This window comes from Rousettus aegyptiacus, unplaced genomic scaffold (genome assembly GCF_014176215.1).
Source record: "Rousettus aegyptiacus isolate mRouAeg1 unplaced genomic scaffold, mRouAeg1.p scaffold_m13_p_15, whole genome shotgun sequence".
Taxonomy (NCBI): Eukaryota; Metazoa; Chordata; class Mammalia; order Chiroptera; family Pteropodidae; genus Rousettus; species Rousettus aegyptiacus.
In genome coordinates this window covers 34,728,490-34,748,686 of record NW_023416290.1, presented here as the reverse complement: position 1 = coordinate 34,748,686, position 20,197 = coordinate 34,728,490, and the positions used below count along the sequence as shown (strand labels likewise).

At 41.3% G+C, this 20,197-nt stretch overlaps 1 protein-coding gene across 5 annotated transcripts in view; it reads right to left on the bottom strand.

Moving 5' to 3' along the window:
* Positions 1 to 20,197, bottom strand: part of GRHL2 (grainyhead like transcription factor 2) — a 157,482-nt gene that overhangs the window by 68,400 nt on the left and 68,885 nt on the right. For all 5 annotated transcript variants that reach the window (XR_001597228.2, XM_016147540.2, XM_016147539.2 and 2 more), the window contains exon 7: positions 17,763 to 17,874. Coding sequence is in view for 4 of the 5 variants with exons in the window: in XM_016147540.2 (XP_016003026.1) it covers positions 17,763 to 17,874 (112 nt within the window). In the remaining variant the exon portion in view is untranslated. The remainder of the gene's footprint in view (positions 1 to 17,762; positions 17,875 to 20,197) is intronic.

The window sequence follows — 20,197 nt, the reverse complement described above, 5'->3', positions numbered from 1 at the left end:
AATAAAACAAAATCCATAATAAGTTCATAATAATCCATAATCTTAAAAAGCCAGTTTGATTTTGTTTTTTAATAAAACTCCTTATTACTGGGCCCCAACGGATGGCTAATCAGTGACAAACCTACCATACGTACTCTCCAGAACGGCCCTCCCAACTCCCATTCTAGCATGGATCATGTCGGCCCAGACGCCAACCAGAATTCTATTCCTCTTTCTCACCAAACATCTACTTTTTGAGCCAATCCCATGGGTACAAAGTAGCATCCTAATAATGTTATATTTGCATTTCTTCTATCGCTTACGAGTTCAAGCATCTCTTTACATCCAGTGGAGCCAACCAAATGTCTCCTCATATAAACGGCCTGTTCGTACCCTTTGTCCATGTTTCTACTGGTTGCCCCAGAAAAACTTTAAAGCAAAACTATATACCTTTACATTTTAAATAAAACAAACACATTTTACTATAAAATATTGTGTGTTCACCATGGGAAAGTGAGAGGCCATGAACAAATAAGAAAAATATTTAAAAGCAGCCACAATCTACTCACCCACAACCAACCACAAAAAAAAAAAAAAAATCTGTACATGCTTCATTTTTCTTCTCGGTCCCTGTCTCCCTTTCTCCAAAATATGTCAATATTTTAACACAATATAGTAACAATTATTTTTTAAATTTGTTTTTTCCCCTTTAATACATCTTCAGCATCTTTTCGTGTCAATAAACAAACTTGTAAGAAATACTTTTAATGGCCAAATACTAGTATACTGAACTAAAATAAAGTGCCATAACTTTATTTTGCTCATGTTGGTCACTTAAATGACGTCCAATACTTTCCTTAAATATCACTTCATCTAATTATCTTTATGGCTAAATATTCATATATACCTCATTATTTCATGAAGATATATTCTCAGAAGTGGAATTTATAGGTCAAAGGCAAATATATTTTTAAAGCTTTTAATTTGTTTTGTCCAATTGTTCATCCAAAGGTTGAAACAATTCATATTCCCAATAACAGTGTATGAGTTCCTATTTATTTAAAAACTGATATGCAAAATATGTTTGTTATTTTCATCTGCAATTCCTTGATTGTTAAAGAGGTATAATCTTTCATTTGCTTTCTGGTTTTTTTGGTTCTTTATATTCTTTCTCTTTTGTTTTTATATTTATTCATTTATCAGCTTCCTGTTCTGTCTTTTTTTGTTCATTTTTCTCTTACAGTATTCAATTTTTTTATTGATTATAAAGTAAATACTTAAAACTAAGACAGAAAATAGAAAGCAAAGGAAAACTATTCTATAGCCTACAAATTTAGAATAAGCATTTGCCACTATATAGGAGATGATTTTAAATGCAAACTAGTGCTTTCGGTAGGCCATCTAATCTATTAAAAATTCGAAGAGAGAAACGGACCACTGAATTTTAAAAGATTGCGTCCCTGATTCTTCATAGGTATTTGTTTTAAAAGACAGTGTTGCAACTTTATTTTAAAGTTTTTAATACAAATTTATTTTTTAAAAACCTTTAGTTCAGTCATAAATTAAGAAAGTGAATATCATATCTTTAAAGACAAATTGAAGTGGTTTGGTCATATACTTATCCTAGATACCATAAGTTACTGCATTATAAGGTTTCATTTTTCCATAGCTTCTGCATCTGAACATTTTTCTCACCTAAAAAAATATATTAGCTCAGAAAAGGAAAAGATTTTTAAAAACAAATGTAATACAAATATAAATAAATGCTTTCTGTGTCTGCTAAGTTTGCACAGAATTTCATCAGTTTCTCTCTCAAATTCACTGACTCAATCAACAAACGTATTAAACAAGTATTTACTGTGTGCTTGCTATGTGCCAAGCAAGTGTCCTCACACCCGAGAAACAGCATAAAATAAGACTAGGTCCCTGATCCTGTGGCTCTCACAGTCCTGCGGAGACAGACTGTAAATAAGTAGACAAATAAATAAACAACACATAATTCATTTGTCTATTTATTTAGACAACAGATTATGTTTAATCTGTTTTTCCATGCCAAACACAAAACGCAAAAAGACTGATAAGGCTACTTTTTAGTGGGTGGTTACATTACCATGTTTATTTCCTTCACCGTGTATACCAATATTTTATTTCTTTGTTTACTTACTTATCGCCAGCATGTCCCACTGGCTACATATGCTATATGGGGGCAAGGAACATATCTTAAATATTGCTTCTCTCTCTGTGCTTGTCACCAAACAGGTAAGATGCACTCCATACTCCATAAGTTAGCTGAATAAATGAGTAAATGGATGAATGAATAGATCCATAAGCATTCTAAACAAAAAATATAACCATGAGACTGATGTCACCACATGTTTCCCTCTAACCTTACGCAATACAAGATACGCCAGTTCATCTCTACCCTTTATTTTTGGTCTCTAAAAGTCATTCACCTACAGATGGTGAAATAGCTCTACTATCACTTTGCAACTGTAAGTTTTCTACAAGACTAAACACCTTATGCACACTGATGTTGCTTAGTCCACAAGCATATTTGTCCAATGAATAAAATGCTAATAGATGTATCTCCTGTTCTGAAAACCATTACCGTCTTTTGATAAGTGTTGTTTGCTTAAGGGTTATGATCTCTGGTGTAAAAATGGAAATTCAATAACTTGGTGTTAAGCTCTCCTTAACTTAACTTAGTTCCTTAAGAAAGTTTCTCAAACCCATATTTCGTAAAAGTTGACAGTTGCAAACCAGGGTGTAGTGATGAGCTGGTGTAATGAAGTAGTTTGTTAGAGCTGCCACAACAAATCACCCAAACTTGGAGGCTTAAAACAACAGAAATTTATTCTCTCACAGTCCTGGTGGCCAGAAGTTCCCAACTGAGGTTTTGGCAGGGTCGGTTCCTTCTGGAGGCTCTGAGGAATGACAGGCCCCGTGCACGTCTCTGCTTCTGCTGGTGGCTGGCAATCCTTGGTGTCCCTCGGCTTGTAGATACAGCACTATAATCTCTGCCTCTGTGTCCACATATTCTTCTCTTCTGTGTCTGTGTCTCTTTCTCCCTTCTCTTCTGAGAACTTGTCATTGAATTGAGTCCACCCTAATCCAGAATAATCTCATCTCGAGATCCTTAACTTAATTACATTTGCAAAGATCTTTTTCCAAAAAAGAGCCATATTATACAGGTTCTGGAAGTTAGAAGATGGCCGCATCATTTTTGAGGGTCAGCTTTCAATCCCTGCACCTGGGAAACCCTCCTATGATTAGAAGTCATGTGATTTAAGTGAATGGCTTATTCTTATATGATAGCCACCTCAGCTAAAAAAATCATCACCCCACTTTAAAAAAATTATAACGCACATAATTGTGAATCTATTACATTTTGAATGGACTTTTTTTTCTTAAAAAATGAAACAAAAAGCTATATGTTTTCTCTACTTATTTATAAATATCTATATAATATTGACATCTACTTGGTGAGAATAGTGATATAAATAGAAAAATGGCTGATGTTTCCAAAAACCGGCATGATGGGACAAAATTATAATTGGCTGAAGTAAGTCACTAAGAAAAAGTATGCCAGTTGCATCTGAGATAAAAGGTAGTTCTTATTAATCTTAGTAATTTGCATACAAAGGGACAACCCTAAAGTCCATGACTAGCTTAAAGCATCAAAAAGAATGAAGCCATGGGAAGAAGAACTGGGAGTCTGTCTAATGAAATAAAAACGAAGTTGATCTCATCGCTAACGTTGCCAGTGACAGGGCTCAACTTTCCAGGGTCCTCTCTGAGGCTGTGTGTGTCCTTGGAACCTCAGAGTGAGTACAGGAGTGCACAGCCATGTACCTTCTCTGGGGCTTTTAGGATGCCCCCTAAAGATGGAGAATGAGTTTGGATTCCTGTACCTTGTACGCTTGAGTGGATGTCCTATAACAGTGCTTCTCAAATGTTGGGGCGCATCAGAACTACCTGCAAGGCTTTAGTAAAATGCAGATGTCTGGGCCCACTCCCGGAGATTAGGCAGGTCCAGGATGTGGCAAAGAATTTGCCTTTCGAATAACCCCCCAGGTAGGGCCGATGCTGCCAGGCTGCAGACCAAACTCTGGATAGCACCATTCCATGGCAAATTAAAATGCTGAATCCTTTGGGTGCATTTGGCTCATTCCACGCGTGGTTTTAGAAAGCACTACGCCTGTTGGTGAGGCCCTACACATTCGATGAAGTTCATGCAACAGGTTGTTTTTCTTCCTAGATGATTTCCCCTTTTGGGAGGACACGAACACATGTAGGAGGCTCATGCAGTTACCTGTATGGTGAGACCTGAGTATCACCTGTTCCAAGAAGTCTGCTTGTTCTCAAGCCTGGAATCCCATTCTGAAACACTCTTTCCTTTGGGTAAGGGCGTTGTCATCTCCTGACATTAAAATGCAAATACTCCTGGGATAATAACAACTGCCACAGACCTGGAACTTACCGAGTGTCGGCCTGTGCCAACCCTTTCACCAAGGTTACCTCATCTAATCCTCAAGCACTCTGCGGAATAGGTATTAGGATCTTCTTCCTACAGAGAAGTTGCTGCTTGTAAAAGATCACGTGGCTGGTAACAGGCCAACCTGTGATTTGAATCCAGGTCTGTGTTGGTGCCAAAGGACAAACTTTTAACCACTGCTATATTTATCTTGCCAATCAAACAATAAATGTTCACCAGATATTAACACCTTGCAGAAAAAATCACAGCACATCCTACCTACATGGCAACCAGCTGGTAAAGAAGTGCTAAGGAGGGTTCGATGAAGCAGAAAAAGGAGACGCTTTTGGACAGTAGCCAACTCCTTGACAAAGGAGGGCAAAGCTGGGGTGCCACACTACAGAGGAGCAAAGAAAACATCTCCATATCCTGCAGGCACCACAAAGACTGAAAGAAAGGTTCAAAAGTTAGCACTCCTGAGGAAACGACGGGTAGGTGGGAGGGAGAGGATAAACCTTACCTGCCAGCAAAGGGCTGCTGAGCACGGGTGAACGTGCAGTGCTTTCATGTGTGATTTTCTGGCATGTTACATTCTGCATAGAAATTGTGGGACTGGATTCTATTTTAACTGTTATGGGCAGCACGGTGGTAAATCGTTTTGTTATCTTTTTTATTTTTGCATATAATCAGTGGTCTATTAATAGACTTTTACAGATTGAGTTTTCTTCAAACTGATTGTGTGTGTGTCTAAGTGTGATTCTGGAATGTCGTCAAAGGAACTTTGAATTCTTTCACCTTAATTAAGTTTCACATGCTTGGTAAATTATAACTATTCCTTTTAATTATTTTTGTATATATTGTTGGAGATTAAAAGGAATGGTACAATTAATGTAAAAATTGCTTCTCCTCTGAAAGGTGTAGATTCTGTCTGGACTAGTGAAATAATGAACCTGGAATGCTGAAGATAGCTCAGGGCATTGTTGCTAATTCAGTGTGCATACGCTGCAGCCTAAGAAGTTTTATTTTTTTAAGCTAAGAACTCTGGGTAGTTTGTACATGTGGGGTCAGGATATACAAGAAATCCATTTATAGGGTGGCACCCAAAGCACAGGATGAAAGGAGATTGGTGGTGGAGGACACGGCCCTGAATTAAATTTCCATCTTCCTCTCACCAAGCCCTGTGGCCTTCAGTGAATTACGAAACCTCTGTGAGCTTATATCTCCTCATCTACAAAAAAGACAACATCTAAGACAACAGACCCTGCTAGTCCATGATGTGCGATGGGAACAGCACTGGTCTCTACTTCCCCCATCCCACCTGTCCTCAAACATATGTTCCCCTCTGTCTGCAAAGGTCAAATAGGATCAGCTCAAACTCAGGAAACAGTAAAGAGTCATTCTAGGAAGATTCGCTCTCTGACTTGAAATAGGATGATAAAACAGTCCAAATAGGTTCTGAGATTTTTTCCCCTCTTTTTCAAAATCAAAGAAGCAGCTTTTTAAAACCTGAATGACTCACAAAGAACTCTAGTGAGTTATTTCCTTTATAATACTTTTTCCAAGTAAAGTAACCTGGGTTTCCTTAAGTATGTTGACACTTGAGCTGATTTGTAGAGGCACTAACTGTATTTCCATCATTTGGTCTTGATCCCTAAGCAAATAATAGGAATAGCACCAGTTTTTGAGAGCGGAGTGTGTGCCAAATACATATACTTCACAAACATTACTTTGGACAGTTCTCATCAGTAGCCTTTTTCTTAACTCCTACTTTGTAGAATAGGAAACAGGCAAACATGCTAAGTACCTCCCCTCCCTGAGAGTCACTTAGTTTTTAAGGGGCCAAGCTGAGATTGGAACCTAAGAAGTTCTGTCTACATATAAAGCCAGAGCTCTTTAATTTCTGTGATACACAACTTTTCAAATGAACCCCTTTCCATTCATAATCCAGAATGATGATGGCTGAAATTATGAAGACCTAATTTGTGACTCATAGAATGTGATGGGCAGTGAGTGACTATTTGATCCTAAAGCAGGAATTAATAATATTGTTACTATTTCCTCTCTGTGGTTTATTATCATTCCCTCACTTAAAGTAACATTTAAGTCGGACTCTTTCTTGGAATTTTCCCTTTAGGCAAAATCTAATATTTTATTTGTGTTTGATTCACCCTCCTGTTTCTGGGAGGAAATTTGTATAGGCCAATGTTATAGCTTTCAATTTCGTTGACCATAAACTTAGTGTAAGAAAAGCATTTTACATTATAACCCATTACTGTATTCCATATATGTTAGTATTTTTTATTCTATTGGATTTCATTTTCAAAGAATGCTGGTCCTGACCTGTAAACTTGACCTCAAACTGACAATAGGTCATAACCTATGTGCAGACACATAAGCACACAGGCTCCTGTACCTATGTATCAGCTGAATCATTTCAGACCTACAAACAGGACTCCTCCACTAAGAACAGCTTTCAGCCTCTTCCCACCCCAGATATTTTCAGAAACTGTAATATTCCCCAGTTAAACGAACACTAATTTATAAAAGAAAATTGAACTCTCTCAAATGATGGTACTTTATTAGCAATAAGAGTCTTGAGAAGTGCCATTCTACAAGACATTCAATAATCTCTTCAAGACCAATTCTAGTGTCTAACAGCCCTCAGTGTCAGAAACAATTTTCGAACACATATAATTGTACTTTTAAGTTGCAGACTGAACAGCTTCAAACAAAAGATGGCTTTTAAGTAATTGGTGGGACAGGACACAGACCTGTCCCACATGGATTATCTTTCACTTAATTTGAACCACAAACCCAATCGCTTCAGCTGCTCAAATTCCATTCAGATTAACCTCCATTTCCATCCTCCCCAATTGCTCCTGGCCACCCGATCACATGTACGGAACTGGTAACAGCCATAGAAGCTAAGTCTGTTAAAGGGTCAGTGTGAGGGGCGTGGCGGAGGGAGGGGTGGGGGTGGGGGAACCGCATTGGCTATTCTAGTTAGTTACATGAATGACTTCTGCAATAACTGATATTTGAATTACTCACGGTGTTATTTCCGTTTATTTTCCACCAATTATTAGAGGATATAGATGTTACTTCGAAATTGAAATTCTAATTCTCTTAAATATATTTCTCCAGGAAGGTAAATTTGTCCTTCCACGGAGAGAAGCTGTTGCTGCCGTCACTATTTTCCTTTGTACGCCGACCACAGCGTCTGGGGCTGTAGACTGAGTTCAGCTGAATCAGCAGCCACCTCAGACAAGCCGCATAACCCCTCTGAGCTGGGACAAGCCGCATAACCCCTCTGAGCTGGTTCCCCGGTCTGCGCGGCGGAGATGATGCCAGCGCCTGCCTCACAGGATTGCGGCTCAAGGACGAGACAGCCATTCAGTGAGCACGCGGTTATTTCGATACTTGTCTTTTCAAGAGCAGAAAAACTAGCGGCGGCTCCACATTCCTGGAGCTTGTTCAAAGAATTTTCTTCAGATTAGTTTCACCTTATTTTGGTTAATACAACCTCAAAGAGCTTAATTTAATTTTGGAAAAACTTTCCCTTGGCAAGTTTTAGGTTTTGTAAACAAAGAAGAAAAACTTTAGATATGCCTAATTTCACACTTGGGGGTATTGCGGAGGCATAAATTTGTTTCTGTTGAAAGGCACAGTGAGAGAGAGGCGTCTAGTAAATGCTGGAGGATGGCTGAAAAGACCAGCTCTGTAGTTTTATTAAGTAAATAGATGAGTCTAATGAAACCATCAGACTGTATCTCCAGGTACTTTTTCTAATTTTTTAAGCCAATCAAATAATATTTTAAAATGTGAGGTCATAGGTTGCCTGAGGTTTCATTAAATATATCTCTGAAGAAAGAAAATAATTAGACCCCAAGGGGGGAAACATGAAAATAAATAAAAGCATAGATTCTGTGCTACATAAGCATGGTCTTATGTAGCTGAAGATAAAGAAAAGGTCCCACCAATTAGGGAAAAAGCAATGTGGTACCCAGTAAATTCAGAGAAAAAGATGGAAGACAGGTATTAAATATGGTGGATCTATGAAGTGGTTTTAGCTGTGTGTGTGTGTGTGTGTGTGTGTGTGTGTGTATTAATTTTGAAAGCTCATAATCTAAACCAGTATCTATGGGACTATTTTACCCTCTCATTAAAACAGACTCTCAGAGGGGTCTTCCAGCATCATCTCTGTAACATTCCTTCTGGCTGACCACTCGGGGCTTTAAAATTGTCAGCAGGGGGGAAACCCTTCCCCAGAGAAGTTTTATTAAACAATATGTCCTGCAACCAGATAAATGCCCTTCCTAGGAGTGGTGAAAAAAAATAGTAAAGGACCACATTAATTGGAATTTTTAATTTCCAAATCCAGCTACTTTTTTTCTTTGGGAAATTTGCTTTTAAACAATTTCCTATTGCTTGTTTCAAAGTAATAATAATAATTTCTAGTTGAGTTAAAAAGGAGTCATTTCTGCTGGTTTATTAGTATATATAATATTTCCTTGCTAGCAATTAAATCTTAAGAGTTGTTAAACAAGTTTCATCAAAAGGGCTATAGGATGATAAAATAATATTTAAAATATAAGAAATTAAAGTACCAAATATACATTTAGCTCCCTGATGTCGATAAAAATATGACCCAAACTAATTATTTCGGCACAGAAGAAAAAGTGTGACCCCAGCTAGACACATGCCTACTTACACTGAGTTTCACCTAAACACACAAAACCACACCTGGTGGTTTGTTCATTAACTACTCAGCACTGGTTAAGCATCTGTTCTGTGCCAGGCTCTGTACCAGGTGCTGGGTATACAAAGTTAAAAAAAAAAAATCTTCTCTTTAAGAAGCTCAGCATCTAGTGAGATGGACAGAATGTAAACTGATAAACCACGTGAAACATGGCCAACCGGGTTTGGATATAAAACAAATGCCACGGAGGAAGCACTGACTCTGCCTGGAAAGATTAGGAAGATCTCACCCAAATCGAGGCAGACGGACAGGGTCCTAAGGGGTGAAATATCTACCAGGTGAAGGAGAGAGGGAGGGCTACTCAAGGCAAGGAGAGCCTCGGAGAAGGAGCAAAGGAGAGGCTAGAGGTAATCGGGAAAACCAATGAGGAGCAAAAACGGACCTACAGGTTTGGCATTAAAAAATGTTAATGAAAGACAGATTACACTGGATAGAGACACACTTATTTGGGATGTAGGATAAGAAGTGGGCTCCTCTTCTAAGAAACATGGAGTGGAAGGAAAGGGGAACACCCAGAAACAGCTTGATGGGAAGTCCGAAAGGATCGGGACCTGGACATATGAATAGTTCGAGGACCCTGGGGCACTGTCCTGGACCCCTCCCTCGGGGTCTAGAAAAATATGACCAGGCACATATGTCAAGGAGGAAGTGATTCTCCCCAGAGCTTTGTCCCCAACAAAACGAGCTTCTAGGACTCACAAGGAAACATGCATGCAATAAATGGAAAGCCACAGTGGCTCGATTATTACGGAAAACTAATATATTCTGTCTGAACTAAGGTTAATTTCAGATACTTGCATTTTATAACACTAAAAATATATATAACCTAATAGCCTACCACACTTAGTCATATAAATGTTTTCTAACCAAAGTTGGAGATGAAAAGGGATTTTCAGTGACTGTGGCTACAGCACTTGTAACACAAAGGGTGCCTCGCACTGTGCGTGCCTGTGAGAACGGCAAGAGCCACAGAAAGAGAGCAAGACCCCAGGCCACACAGCGCCTGGCCCGACCCCAGCCTCTTCCTTCCTGTGGAGGGGGCAGGGGTCAAGGTCACTCTTCTAACTCAGCTCTGACTCACTGCCTATACTCTCACCAGTACAGAGGGTTTGTTTTTTATAAAGTGGGGGGCTCTGGAGAGGTTTGTTTTTCTTTTGGATCAAATTTACTTTTTGTATCTATTCAGAAGCATGGAAATAGTCTAGGAAAACATCTAAAATCAAAATTATATTCACTTGAGTTATTTTTAAAGGAAGGTGGACCAACACTCGCCAACTGCAGGGAGAGAGCAGGCCTGCATGCCGCTGGGGAAGGAGAACCCTGCAGAGAACAAACTCAATGGCAGGTGGCAAACCGTGGTGAAGACAGAGGGGAGTTCCTGGGCATTCTCGTCTCCTGGGCCTGTTTGGGCCATGAATTGGCACTGACCACTCGGCTACGTGGCCTTCTGAGAGGCGGCAGCTGCCTCCCTGACCGCCCCCCCTAATCTCCACCCTCCCAGTTTTCTGCACAGATCTGAGTAGCCCAACCCAAGTTTGGCTATAAACACTGCAAGAAATCACACTTGTAGGACACATCCAAGCCACTCTCCTCTAGAAAACTCAAAGAGAAAACAATGTCACATTTAATCACAAACCCTGTCCTAAAGTGAAGTAACTCCAGGCTGAAGAGAGCTCCTACTCAGGACAGATCAGCCAAGATGAATAATTCACAGTGGTCAGAGAAATTCTGTGCTTGAGAGTTCTGACAGACTTCTCTGAACCCTCAAAGAAAATTTTTTAGAACTAAACTTGAAGAAATGTTTTGGTTTAGTTGGAAAAGCATTACCTTAATATCAATCTGCTACCAGCAGAGAACAATTTAAACACTGGTTTCTTAAGAAATAGATCTGTATGAGAACACAGATGAAAACTCTATAATCACATGTTAATAACCAAAGATGTACTATAATTGCCTGCTAATTACCATGGAAAATTACAGGATTAATATTAACAATAACTAATACATTCTGATGTATTATAATCCCTTACAGGAAAAGATGAACCAAAATGAAAGACAGAGATTAAATCAAGAGCAAATGGTTGGTTTCACAATTAACTACAAAATTATATCAATAATGGTTACATTATTGGATGTGACCATAAAGCAACGATGCTCAATTAGATGTGCTTGTGGAATCAGTCTCATTACATGACAATCCAGATCACCCATTCTGAAAATGCAAACCCGGTGCTGTTTGTTACCTTAGAACATCTGTCTGTAAAGTAGCAATTATTAATTCTGTTCAATAGAGAGAAATTCCACATAAATGTGACTCAGTTTATCTGTTGTGGCTTCTGGCTCTCCTTCTATAAAGCCAATATTAATTGTTGAACCTCTTCTAATTTTCCTTCCCTGCTTAAAAGAGGACAAATGGTAAACTGTGCCTTCCCCAGAAAATGATTTGGGAACTACCCGCTATTTGCGTAGACTTGATAGGTAGTCTAGTTTATTTTGTGATTTATGATGCATTTCAAATATTTTTTAAACAGCTCACGCTGTGCAAACTCCACAATGCAAATGAGTCCCAGGGAACTGTGACCCCGTTCCATGTGTAGAGGTCACCTCAAAGTCATTGAGCTCCGCACCTGGCCAGCCTCCCTCCCCAGCCACGCGGCTCCTCCCGGTGCCCTGGCAGGGCATTTGCCCAGTTGCAAAGTGGCGTTTTTCCTGCTCTCCTTTTTTCCTCTTTTATCCTCATAGCCATGCATCCTGGAAAGCCAATCACTTCTAGAATTTGCCTCTCATACCTGGGTTACCTTCGTATGTCCCCTTTACACTTCCCTCCTCTAACCGCTCTAAGTGCTCTCCCCACTGCCTCACTTCAACCCACCCGCAGGCTGGCCCAGAACTACCTCTCTGAAATACTAAGATCACATCACTACAGTCCTGCTAAAATTCCTCGGCGGTTATCAAAGCGCCTGACATTAAGTACTGCAATTCATTAAAGGGAAATGCCCTTTCATCACAGTACCCTACTTGACTATTATTTCCACACATTCTCCTCCGTCCGTCCCTATCTGGGGTACTAACGTTCAAGTGGAACAGACCCACCTGGATGAACGAAAATATGTAGCTAGAAGTTTATTCTCTCTCTCTTACGTGGATCTCTAAAGTCTACTCCATTGGACCACAGAAAAGCATGGACTAGCTAAAAAACAAAGTAGGTATGTTACACTTCACTAGAAAAAGTATAAACACACGCACCACACACACTTCAATATCTCCCCAACGAAACTGCAAAACATGACTCTGTGGAGCCAAGAGAGGGTCAAAGCCGCAGAGGACAAGAAACTCAGTGCTTACTTACCCTCCGCGTCTGGCATGGTGATGACCCTAAGGTGGGTCTTTACAAAGGAACTGAAAAAGCATTTCTCCGCCAGTCCACCTGCGGCTCTGAGGTTTGCCACCATCGGCGCACCGGCGCCAGGAGTCCACGGCCCTCTTACTCTAGACACCCTGCTGGGCACAGTCGGCCTCCTTTGGGGACCAGGGAGATGCCTTTTAGATCCTGAGACCAGCAAATTCCACCAATGCTTCACATCACTGACGTCCTAAGATCCCTACCTTAAAAAGCAAGCCTTCCCTCAACTACCAGACCCTTCTCCCTCACTTTCTTGCCCCCATTTACTCGGACCCCCTCCTCTCACCCCCCTCTCTGTATTGGTTGAATCGATGAACACTCCCGCTGGCATGTGTGAGAGTTTCACCCCCTCCACCGGTGCTAACAGTTTCCTAGACTTTGTAAAATAGTCTGCAGATCTCGTTTTGGTTTTGCTGCCTTAGTTCCTGTACCTTTGCATGTGCTTTCTCCTGGGGTTTTCCTTTGGCTCGTAGCACTCGCCCACCTTTGTGACCTCATATGTTCTTATTACCCTTTCAGAGAGGTCTCCAAAACACCTCCTCTGGGAAGCGCTCCTCCACACTGACCCTCACCCTCTGACATCTTCTCACCTCCAGGCTTGAGCAGTTGGAAAACAGGGGCTTTAATCAGCTCTGAATCACCAGACCCTAACAAAGAGTTTGACATGTTTGCTGAATGAATGTGGAATAACCATACCTTTCTGCAAGCTGATAGTCCCTAATTTGGGACCAACACTAACTCCATGCCCCACTATAAAGGGGCTTGCACACTCAGAGACAAGCAAAGGGCAGATAGAATCTAAGTAGCTATCCACATGGGAGGTATAATCGGCACAGGAATGCTCCTTGGGCTGCAAAATGTAAATGTATTTATGACCTGGAATAATTGCTGTTATTCAACAAGCTCACAAGAAAGAACATGCGAGACCTCTGCTTGTGTGCTTTGAAAAGCAGCAGAATCCACTTGGGCCAGGATTTGTTTGTTTTACTTATATCAAATAAGAGCTAATTGCTAACGTTTCCTCCCCGCGCCCCCAAATAGCTTATGGCCTAATGTGCAAGAACCACATATCTGAACCGGCTTTCGGAAATGTCAGGACGAGCAGCTGCCAAGAGTCCCACCACCCACACGTCCTCGGCGTCGGAGAGGGAGGCGCGGAGGGGAGAGCGAGGACGTCGGGGCAAGGTCAGTCAGTGAATGTCTTCGGTCATTCTACATGGATCGGTGCCTGGTGGGGGCCAAGAGCTTCCTAGGGGTGGGACACAAAGACGGTATGTACAGTGGAGTAAGAACTAGCCTAGAACAAACGAACAAATAAAACAAGAGACGCAAACCGGCATTCTTGGGTTTCCATCCCGACTACACCACTCTCCAAGTGCATGACCTTGGGTAAAACTCTTAACCCCTCGCATTCTTGGTTTTTAAACCAACAAACAAAATGAGTTGTTTTTGAGGATGAAGGACAACATGTCTATGTATGATGCACAGAAAAGTCTGGAACGTAGAAGAAAATGAACACAGAGGGGCTGTTACGGAGACACAGTTCACTCCTCAGGAGCCTATCTTCCATCAGCGTAGCAAGTTTCATCCACACATTTGTTAGTTCATTCATTCATTCGGGAAACATTTATTGAATGCTCTCTATGTCTCAGGCCCTGTGCTGAGCATTGAGGCTAGAACAGGAAACAAAACAGACAGGTGTTTGCCTACATAGTAGGAGAGGGAAACAACAATAGATAGAAACACATACAGAAAAAAACATGTTGGGTCGTAATGAGCACTCTGCAGCATAACAAAGGCAAGGCAGTGCAACAGTGATTGGGTGTGACGTGTAGGTAGGTTGAGAAAGGTCCCTCTAGGGAAGGTCTTTCTGATAAGGTGACAACAAGCAAAGGCCTATAAGTGAGGGAACAAGCCCTGCAAAGTGCAAGTATCCCCACAAAGAGACGAGCCTGGTACGATGCAGGTGCAGCCTCACCAGGAACCTGCTCAAGACACAGGAGCCTGGGAGCTGAGGCGCCGCGTGCTCTGGGGAGCAGCCTCCTCCCCTGGGCCCTGGGTCCTCAGGTTCCCAGCCTCCTTCGCACAGACCCACCGATGGGACTCCATGAGGGCCACTGCGGGTTCTCTCCCTGGTAGGTGATCGGCACTGAGGGGCTAAACAGCATCAGGAAACAGCCTCAAAGATCAATCACCAATCGAATCCAAGTGAGGCAAATTATGTAAGAAAAGATGTAGACTGTTCACCAGACATCATTTTTATGGGGTATAAGAGACGACAGAACAATCCTTGAGCAGGAGCGCTGAGGGATGCCGAATAAGGAAAGACAAAGGGAAGAGAGAGCTCCCCCGGCTTTGCTGGGAGCGAAGGCAGAGGGGCAGGAGCGGCGGATGGAGGGCTGGAAAATGGGATGAAAGACGGCGCGTCCCCATCTCACAAAACTATGTTGTGCATAACCCGAGGAGCCTGGGGCTCCCCTATGGCTCACCCACGGACTGCAAGGGCCACCGGTTACTACGTGTGGCTCACTCGAACTTGCTGACCACAGTGGCTGGTGAAGACTTGGGAACTGTGACTTTGGAGCCCTGACTTGGACCTCTGACTTCATGGAGGTTAATAAAAAGTAATATATTAAATAATTTTGGATTCTTCCTTTTCTTTTTTAGTCTACTAGAAGGTTCTCAGCCCTGACTGGCAGATGTTTAGTACATGTGCTCTTCGGCCTGCTTTCACCCGCGGCAGGCACAGATAAATAAACCTCTCGGTGAGCCACAGTGTAGCCCCCCAAACATTCCCGAATCTCCCCTTCATATTGGAAATGGTGTGAACCACCCTCTGGCAGAGGAACACATGGTTTGATTTTTTTAATCTAGTAGAAGAATGAATTATATGATTTTTGAATATTTCCTTCATCCTGTGAGTAGCTGTCAGGTTGATAGTAGGGGTGTAGACTGTGGTCAGAAAATTGATTTTTCATTTAAAGCTAAGGAGCTGATTTCATTCTTTGGTCTCAGGTTCAGAGCAAGGAGCCCACGTAGCCATAAAGCTACTTAGCAAAAGCCACAGATCTCAAAGCTAAAGCATGTATATGTGCATGTGTGTGCATGCGTGTGTGTATATAGGGTTATATGAGAGAGAAGTATGAAGGCAGGCAGGAAGTGATAAAGAAGAGAGATAAGACTTGAAGTCCTATGAGAGCTAAGAAATCATTCTTGTCTAAGAAAAGTAAACTTTATAATAATATCAAAGTTGAACCAACAGGTATGCCGGTAAAATGCTTTTATTATTTGCCTTATTTGGACCTAGTCCACATTGCTATTTAATTGCTTCTCTCATTTTCTTGGGTAATAATTATAAGGCTAACTTTTCAAATAAAATAAAATTGTTCCTCTCCTTTATGCGGATTGGCTACAAAGCAGGTTAAGGCAAGTATCTCCAAACCCTTGTCCTAAGTCATTTGGCCTTGGAGGTTCAAAGTATAAACGGGATGAGGAAGACTGTTCTTATCCCAGCTCTTGCACTAATCATCTGAAGATGAGTCCCTTAGGATGATAGGTCAGGAAGCCCCTCTAGGCCTCAGTTTCCTTCTTTATTAGATAAATATGTTGGACTGGTTAATAGAATATACGTGTTAGTGTATATACATGTGTGCATGTGTGTGTGTGGTGTGAGGTAAGGAGGTGCGTAAACATTTTCCAGGATAAACCAGTAATTATTTTCAATATATTCTATGATGAGTCTCTAACCCTAACCTAGTCACTAACCTCTCTGCTATTGGTCAAGGGGTTCTTGCAAGGGCGAGGTGGAAGGTCTAAAAAATCTACCACAGCAGTGTATAAGAAATCAAAGCAAACATCACTCTAATAGCTTAGTAAAACCTGATACTCAATGTGATAGAAACCTTCACTTTGCCTGCCCTTGGCCTGCAGTCTCTTGGTCTGCAAAATGTGGTAGTAAAGCCTGTGAATGCTTACTGAAACAGTATAAAGTATTAAAAATTACTTAGAAACCCTATGGGTTTTGTTATATATTACTTATATGTATTTATTATATAATACTTATATGTATTTATTATATATTACTGTGTTTTTGAGTAATATCTGGAAGCTTTAAGATACAAAATCTGATTTCCCCTCCTTTGCTCTATGTCTGAGGTTGATTCCTGAAAACTGCATTTGTTAAGGTCACGTGCCCAGCGGCTTCCAGGTAATTTGGCCAATGGGAAGCGCTGGTGGGAGATGAGGAGGCAGAGCGAAGCCAGGGCACTCCTCCGCCCACCCAGCATTGAGGGGTAGCTGTGGCAGCAATTCCTCTGTGGTTCTACCTGCTCTTGGGAAGCCGGCCCCTCTGTGGCCCCAGCTTCTGTGGAGGCGGCCTCCAGCATTGTCCAGCTCTTGCTGGGTGGCACCCCAACACCCACCACCTCTTCCCTTTGATCCTGCAGCCCTGCAGGTAAGAGCAGTTGCTCCTCTCTGGACTGCCTCACGATGCCCTCAGCCCTCCCAAACTTTGCCGCGAAATGCCTCCTTCGCACCACTTGGCATGGGCTCTGCTTTTCTGACTGGACTCTGAGTCCCATCGAGGGGACTATAGGTCTCTGAGAACGCACATCATATTTAGGAGTTACAGTCTCCAGAACATGTACTTGGTAGAGTCATTCCTTCTTTACTGCTACAGAAAGTCTCTCAAAGGTTTCATTTTCCTGACCACCTAGTACTATCTGCACTAGACATGCGTTAGAATGGAAGGGACAGAGAAGCGAGAACCAGAACTCACTATCTAACTGTGACCTTCACAAGTCCCTTAGAGCCAAAGAAGCCTGAAGTCGTTCATGTCACAGAAGGATCAGAGTTCCTCTGGCCTGCCTGCCTATTTAGCTCAAACACAGGAGGGCATGAAAATATGTTTCAGAAACTGGCATGGTCCTTACAAATCTATATATATTGCTATTCTTATATAGGGCACAGTTGACTGTCAGAACAACTCAGTCCAATTTTGATTTCTCGGTCTGATTTGCACTAAATGTCTATTAGACGAGTGCCTGGCACATCATGGACACAATGTGGGTCCTAGCTATGATTTCTGTGCTGGACCCTCCTTTGCAACATGACAACTAGTTGGTTTGCCAAAGACCAGGTCGACTTACCGATATCGAGGACCCTCTGCTTTGCTGTGTGCTGCCGAGAGTGCCAGTACTTCCAATATTTCAGCTGTTCGTCTCGGTTTTTGTCTTCACTGAAGACCACCATCACCACGCTCTGCAGAGGGGAGAATCACGTGACTTACTCTCTGTTCGGTGCCTCGGCTGCTTCATGCAGTCTCTAGTTCTGAAAGTTCCAGTAGAAGTCCTACCAGAGCTGTGTCTCTGGAATATTGCTTTTCTTGCTTTACAGACGCCCAGACGAGCCTCGTTTACATGGTTTGTCTTGTTTTTATTTTAAAATGGGCTCACTTAAAAAAAATGATTGGGAAATGGGAACAACCCATGGAAAAAGAGAATCCTACATCCTTTTTACCCTGAGTCATAAACAACCAGATTAACCGATGAACAGCAAATTTATTATTTTGCAAGGTGAGTGGGAATACCAAAAAAAAAACGTTTCTTATACTGAAAACAAGCACATTTTTGAAATTTTGTATCCTGACACATAGAAACTGGCACCATTTATAAGGGAGTAAATATCTGTTTCTGACCTAATTAAGTGCCTCAGGACGGAATACTGATTTAATGAGAGAAATACTAAAGTAATGAGAGGAATACTATAAGATGACTTCATATTGCTGGGCGTAGATCTAAACTGAGGACCAAAAGATATAAGGCCAACTACGTGATTTATTTCAATATAATGCGGAGTACTTTAAAAATGAGCTTGAGAAACCAAAACCCCTTTCAGTTCTAAATTATAAACAGCCATATTAAGCTAAAAACACATTAACTCACTGTCTTTTATGAGATGGAGAAAGTACCAAAACAAACAAAGAAACAAACAAACCCAAAGAACCCTTTACAGTATCAGGGATACGGCTTGTCCCTTCTCACTCCATATCCAAAATACTTCTTAGACAGTTTCCTACTATTCCAGAAGAATATTTCATTGACCCTTACCTATTCCTTAATAATTTCTTCTTTGTAGCATTTTACACCCTTGTAGTCATTTACTTAATTATGTACAATTATTCAGCTGATGGCAATGTCTTCCCATTGGCTTCACACTCAGTGAGGACAGGGACAGTGCCACTCACCACAGCAGCCCTCACGCCTGACGAATGACAGATACCAAATACGTGCTTGTGCCTGTACAGTCAATTCAAAATCTGGCTTATTCCTGACGTGTGCGAGAACACTGGTTACACAGGAAGCAAACGCTTGTTAGGAAAACTAGTTTGGAAATGTGTATCTGTATTATTTGAATTCAGAAGCAGCGTGACCTTCCCAGGCATGGCGACAACCGGAAAGGAGACCATTGACTGTGCTGGTGAAACTACAGCTCAGCCAGCTCTTCGTTTCCTTCCCTACTGCTTCTTCAAAGTTCCATGTACATGTAAAAGTTTCCTGGGCATTCTGCTGTTTGTGTCTGCTCCAAAATAAAAATAACATTTAAGGTAATCTTTTGTAGCAAATGAATAAATTAACATTAACAATGGCTTGTTCTTGGTATGGAAATCTATTTCTTCTGTGATAAAGAGAAAGGCAGTTTGAAACTGCTATTACCAAGCCTATGGGCTTCCACTTAGATGAAACACGGTTCTGGGAAAGTAACACTGGTAGGTTCCAGGTGCATCCCTCTTTCCTCCAGACCACTTGCCCCCTCCCCCCTTCTCCCTCCCACCACCAGAGCTGGGAGCTAAAAAAGATCCACCTGAAAGATGCCATCCTGCTCTCCAAGAGTGTTAGAGGTAAAGCGCTTAAGGGAAGAAATGCTCCTCGTTTTAGCCAAAATGAAGCAGAAAGGAAATAAAATATCCATATTCAATTATTTCCATGGTTTTAATAAAGATGAACCCTTAGAAAAGTCCCTGTACCCCAAACTGTTGTTATGGCCTGGGAATACTGCCACTACCCATCCTCCATCTTTTTGGGGTGATGCTAATGCTGTTATGAAGGTGTAGGTAAGTGAGACACTTAAAATTTACAAGATTAAAAAAAAAATTATCTAGTATCTTCTTATCAGGTATCCACATGCAAGGGTGTTGCAAGTAAATTATAGAATATATATCCAGAGGTGGGTTCCAGTCACAATGCACCTTAGTGGGGAAGAGAATGAATGGGTTCAGGAGTCTAACTGTCGCGGATACATCTTGCTTCCCTCACATTTCAGCTATGTAACCCAGGCTAGTTACTAGCTTCTAAAAGGCCAAATTTCCTCATTATAATATAAAAGTAATAGTGCCTATTACACAGAGTAATATTTAGTTTCAAATTAGTTACTATGTGTATGGTGCTTAACAAAGGGACAGCACACAGAATATATATTCGATAAATATCAGTTGTTACTATGTAGGTCTTATTGTGGTTGTCGTTATTACTCTTATGGCATCCCTCCACCGCAGCCTTGATCACTATTCTTCTTATTAAAGCAT